The sequence below is a fragment of the Boleophthalmus pectinirostris genome, unplaced genomic scaffold (genome assembly GCF_026225935.1).
Source record: "Boleophthalmus pectinirostris isolate CB_2022bp ecotype Guang Dong unplaced genomic scaffold, ASM2622593v1 HiC_scaffold_9, whole genome shotgun sequence".
Lineage (NCBI taxonomy): Eukaryota > Metazoa > Chordata > Actinopteri > Gobiiformes > Gobiidae > Boleophthalmus > Boleophthalmus pectinirostris.
The window spans coordinates 7973903-7979902 of record NW_026571541.1 but is presented as its reverse complement, the minus strand read 5'-3'; the positions used below and the strand labels follow the sequence as shown (position 1 = coordinate 7979902).

The following is a 6000-nucleotide window of genomic DNA, read 5'->3' as shown; positions in this document are numbered from 1 at the left end:
AATCTTGTCAAGGTATTTTAAAAGCAAAAAAGTGTTCTATCTACAATTATATCAGCCTCTTCAAAATATCGTAATAAATATCGTACAGTGAGATGTATATCGTGATAATATCGTACCATGAGATTATGGATATTGTTACATTGTTTTTTCTGTGTGTTTTTGTATTTTATTCTATTTTTTATTCTATTTTTGTTCTATTTGTTCCATTTCAGTGTTTTATTTCCAAGACTTTAGTTTAGAAGGCCCTTAGTAAACAGCTGCTTTAGATACTTGTAAAGGTCCTTGTACACCTGTGACCTGACAAAGGACTATGGGACTTACCCGGAGAGGTGCTTCCTCTTCAGGGAGTAGAAAAGGTAGTCGCCCTGTGTAGGTATATATATATATATATATATATATATATATATATATATATATATATATATATATATATATATATATATATATATATATATATATATATATATATGTAGGTACATAGGGTGACTACTACAAGCAGGTGGTGTGCAGGGAGTGTACTGCTTTACCTCAGATACTGACAATGTTTATGAACTTGGCCACATTTTGACCCCACAACTCTGTGGTTCTAAGGCAAATGCTTAACCCAGTACGCTACTGTCGACTAAGAGAAGTACTCGTGTAATTAAAATGACGTCTGAATTTATTTTTGTATTCCAGATTGATAACTAACCAAATTTTAAACTTTTTTCTTTTCTTTTTTTTAATGTAATACTGTTTCGTATTAGTACTACTACACTACTATTACTACTACTAATACTACTGCTTCCACTAACAACCAATAGAACCAGTAGTATATTACTTTACTAGTACTACCATACAACTAAAATACTGCTACTACTACTACTACTACTAGAATTTACTACTGCTACAACTTTTACTACTACTACCACTACTACTACTACTACTTCAACTTAAAAAAACAAATATATTACAATGTTCTACTACTACCATTACAAATAAAATACTGGTACTTCTACTACCCCTAGAATTGACTACTACTACTACCACCACTACTACTACCATTTCTGCTACTACCACTACTACTACTACAACTACAACAACAACTACCACTACTACTACTACATCTACAACAACAACAACTACTACTACTACCACTACTTTCACTGAAAACCAAGTATATTAAAGTGTTCTATTACTACCATTACAATTGAAATACTGCTACTTCTACCTCTACTACTACCACTAGAATTTACTACTTACTACTACTACTACTACTACTACTACTACTGCTGCTGCTTCAACTAAAAAACAAGTATATTACAATGTCCTACTACTATCATTACAATTAAAACACTGCTACTACTACTTCTACTACTACCACAATTTACTGCTACTACTACTACCACCACCACCACCACTACAACTACTATTACTACTACTTCCACTGAAAACCAAGTATATTACAATGTTCTACTGCTACTACTAGTAGTACTACTACTACTCCTACTACTACTACTGTACTACTACTGTATATACAATGTTCTACTGCTACTACTAGTAGTACTACTACTACTCCTACTACTACTACTGCTACTACTACTGCTACTACTTCCACTGAAAACCAAGTATATTACAATGTTCTACTATTAAAATACTGCTACTACTACTTCTACTTCTACCATTACTGCTATAACTTATGTAAAATATTTATAAAACACTAAATAAATAAATGAAAAATTATTATAGAGTTTCCAGTTTTTACAGTTTTTAATTTTGTCTCCACAGCGTTCAATAAATACAAAATACAAATCAGCTCCATATTCTTAACAACAATAGAAATTCATTAAAATATTACTTAATTCATTACAGACAAGAGGCAACAAAATAGGGACAATTGATGCAGAGAAGCAGCCGGAGACATTTTTTTTTTTTTACATTTTAGAATCTCTGCCTTGACACTGGTCTATGAATACACGTTTTACTTACAAAATTTCCAACTTTACAACATTATTTGAGTTTACTGAGCTGTACAATACTGCTAGTACTTGAAGCGTACGCACACACATTCACACTACACTATCTTCACAAGTTGCTTTTATGCCGTTGCTGCACTTCAACGCGAAGCTCCGTCAACAATTCCGGACCAAGAACCAAAAGCAAGCGGAGTTAGCGACACTTAAACACGCACACCATCACATTTGGTCCCGTTCGTAGCGTCGTCTGTTCCGCTACACAAGTCTCTGGACAGTCCCAAAATCTCGGCTTTTTTTTTTTTTTCCGTACAATCCTGCAGCTGCTACCGGGTGGGCAATACGTGGAAGGAAGGAGTTAAAAGTTAAGATCCGCGGTGCATCTCCGAGTTAGATCTCCTTGTAAAATAAAGTCTATAATTTAGTCCTTTTTGGGATTTCTAAGTAGCATCCTCAGTGGTCAGTGTCTCCAGTTCCGTCGCTTGTCTGGAGTTTTCATTACGATTTCGTCATCTTCTATGGAATCTAAAAATGAGATAAAACAAAAAAATAGGAAATTGAGTCAAATCTGGAAATACATTTTAATATACTAAATCTGTGTATCGTTCGTTCATTTGTTCTTCAATATAAAACCAAACATAAGAAAACGAAAAATCAACAGTTTCCTTCAGTTTTCGATTTTGTGTTTAAATGAAGAATGGAAAAAACGGAAAATGGCCGTTTCCTGTTTCCGTGATTTCCATGATTCCGATGCCGGACTTTTGCGCCGCATACGGACTGGACCAGGACTGAATCAGGACTAAAATAGGACTAAACCAGGACTAAACCGTTTTCAGTCATGGTCTGGTCCCAGTCTCAGTCCTGGTCTCAGTCCTGGTCTCAGTCCTGGTCTCAGTGATGGTCTGGTCCCGGTTTCAATCAAGGTCTGGTCCTGGTCTGGTCCTGGTCTGGTCCTGGCCTCAGCCCTGGTCTGGTCCCGGTCTCAATCCCAGTCTGGTCCCGGTCTCAATCCTGGTCTCAGTTCTAGTGTGATCCCGGTCTCAGTCCTGGTCTCAGTCCCAGTCTGGTCCCGGTCTCAGTCCCGGTCTAAGTCCTGGTCCTGTTTCCAGTCTCAATCCTGGTCTCAGTTCTAGTCTGATCCTGGTCTCAGCCCTTGTCTGGTCCCGGACCTGGTTTAGTCCTGGTTAAGTCCGTATGCAGCGCAAAAGTCCAGCATCACTGTTTAAGCTTTTTCCATTTTACGTTTTTTCCATTTTTCATTTAAACACAAAATCGAAAACTGAAAAAAACTAATCGTTATCCATTTTTTCATTTTGGTTTTGGAGACAAATAATGAAGAAAATAGTTGTTTTTTCATTTTCTTATTTTTGGTTTTATATTAAAAAACAAATGAACAAATGATACACGGATTCTACTATTTAGGTAGAAGTAGTTTGAAGTACTGATTACGTACCAGTGCATTCGGGACAACAAGCGCCCTCTTTTCGGGTGATGTTAGTGCAGGTCAAGATCGGACATTGCTTTCTCTGGCATTTTGTGACACCATGCTGCAAAAAAAAAAAGAAAAAAAAATGTAAATAATAGAACAATAATAGAACAAAAACAAATGCTAGAGTCTTATACGGCCTATAGACAGATTGCTAACACTTGCGATTCATTATGATACCAAAAGTGCTGAGCTACGCAAATATTTCGTGTTGTGGTAAAGTTACATCACCGCAACCAAAAATCCTGTGACCACCGATAAACAAATGGACACAGAAGTGGGTAGGTTTTTCCCCAAATTGCGAAATATGATGTAAAACAGTTGTCCGTGTTCAAAATGTTTGAAATAAACTCAAACCAGAACAAAATCTTGTTTAAATCTGGTCAGAAAGGGGAATTTACAAATTTACAAAAAGATGTCACGGGGTGTTGTTGGGATGCTCGTGGTCATGCATTGTCACCTGAAACCAAAACCAAAAGAACCAGTAGTGCTGTGTTACCAACTACTACTACTACAACTACTAGTACTACTACTGCTGCTACCACTACTACTACTACAACTGCTACTACGTCACAAACCAATCAGAAACAGTAGTATATTACAATTTACTACTACTACAACTACTACTACCATTAGAGTTAAAATACTGCTACTACTTCTACTACAAGCACTACAATTTACTACACTACTACTACTACTACTACTACTACTACTACTACTACTACTACTACTACTACTACTACTACTACTACTACTACTACTACTACTAGACTACTACTAGTACTACTACTGCTACTACAAAACCCATCAGAAGCAGTAGTATATTACAATTTTACTACTACTACAACTACTACTACCATTAGAGTTAAAATACTGCTACTACTTCTACTACAGCACTACAATTTACTACTTCTACTACTACTACTACTACTACTACTCCACTGCAAACCAATAGAAACAGTATTACAATTTTCTGCTACTACTACCATTACAACAAAAATACTGCTACCACTACTTCTACGACAACCACTACAATTACTACTACTACTACTACTACTACTACTACTACTACTACTACTACTACTACTACTACTACCTCCACTGAAAACCAATAGAAACCGTAGTATTTTACAATTTTCTACAACTATTACCATTACAAGTAAAATACTACTACTTCTACTGCAAGCACTACAATTTACTACTTCTACTATTACTATTACTATTACTATTACTACTACTACTACTACTACTACTACTTCTACTAGTACTACTACTTGTACTACTACTGCTACTACGTCACAAACCCATCAGAAGCAGTAGTATATTACAATTTACTACTACTACAACTACTACTACCATTAGAGTTAAAATACTGCTACTACTTCTACTACAAGCACGACAATTTACTACTTCTACTACTACTACTACTACTACTTCCACTGCAAACCAATAGAAACATATTACAATTTTCTGCTACTGCTACCATTACAGCAAAAATACTGCTACCACTACTTCTATGACAACCACTACAATGTACTACTACTACTACTGCTACTATTGCTGCTGCTGCTGCTACTACTACTACTACTACTACTACTACTACTACTTTCACTGAAAACCAATAGAAACCGTAGTATTTTACAATTTTCTACAACTATTACCATTACAAGCAAAATACTACTACTTCTACTACAAGCACTACAATTTACTACTTCTTCTATTACTATTACTATTACTATTACTACTACTACTACTACTACTACTGCTACTACGTCACAAACCCATCAGAAGCAGTAGTATATTACAATTTACTACTACTACAACTACTACTACCATTAGAGTTAAAATACTGCTACTACTTCTACTACAAGCACTACAATTGACTACTACTACTACTACTACTATTACTACTTTCACTGAAAACCAGTAGAAACAGTTGTATATTACAATTGTCTAGTACTACTACCATTACAAATAAAATACTGCTACTACTTCTGTTATTTCTACTACAAATACTACAATTTACTACTGCTGCTACTACTGCTACTACTGCTGAAAACAAGTAGAAACAGTAGTATATTACAATTTTCTACAACTACTAACATTACAATTAAAATACTGCTACTACTACTTGTACTACAGCCACTACAGTCTACTACTACTACTACTATTACCACTACTACCACTACGACTACTACTACTTTTACTACTTCCACTAAAAAAAAACAATAGAAACAGCAGTATATTACAATTTTCTACAACTACTAACATTACAATTAAAATACTGCTACTACTACTTGTACTACAACCACTACAGTCTACTACTACTACTATTACCACTACTACCACTACGACTACTACTACTTTTACTACTTCCACTAAAAAAACCAATAGAAACAGTAGTATATTACAATTTTCTACAACTACATTACAAATAAAATACTGCTACTACTACTTCTACTCCAACCAACACCATCTACGACTACTACTACTATTACCACTACTACTTCTACTGAAAACCAATAGAAACAGTAGTATATTACAATTTTCTTCAACCACTAC

The 6000-nt window shown here is 35.1% G+C and overlaps 1 protein-coding gene across 1 annotated transcript in view; it reads right to left on the bottom strand.

Annotated features, from left to right (window-relative positions):
* Positions 1-1739: 1739 nt before the first annotated feature.
* The window catches only part of chrd (chordin), a 36856-nt gene continuing 32595 nt past the window's right edge, over positions 1740-6000 (bottom strand). The window contains exons 19-20 of the mRNA XM_020926835.2: positions 3406-3499; positions 1740-2477 (exon numbers count right to left, since the gene is read on the bottom strand). Coding sequence (XP_020782494.2) covers positions 2413-2477; positions 3406-3499 — 159 coding nt within the window. The 3' untranslated portion in view covers positions 1740-2412. The remainder of the gene's footprint in view (positions 2478-3405; positions 3500-6000) is intronic.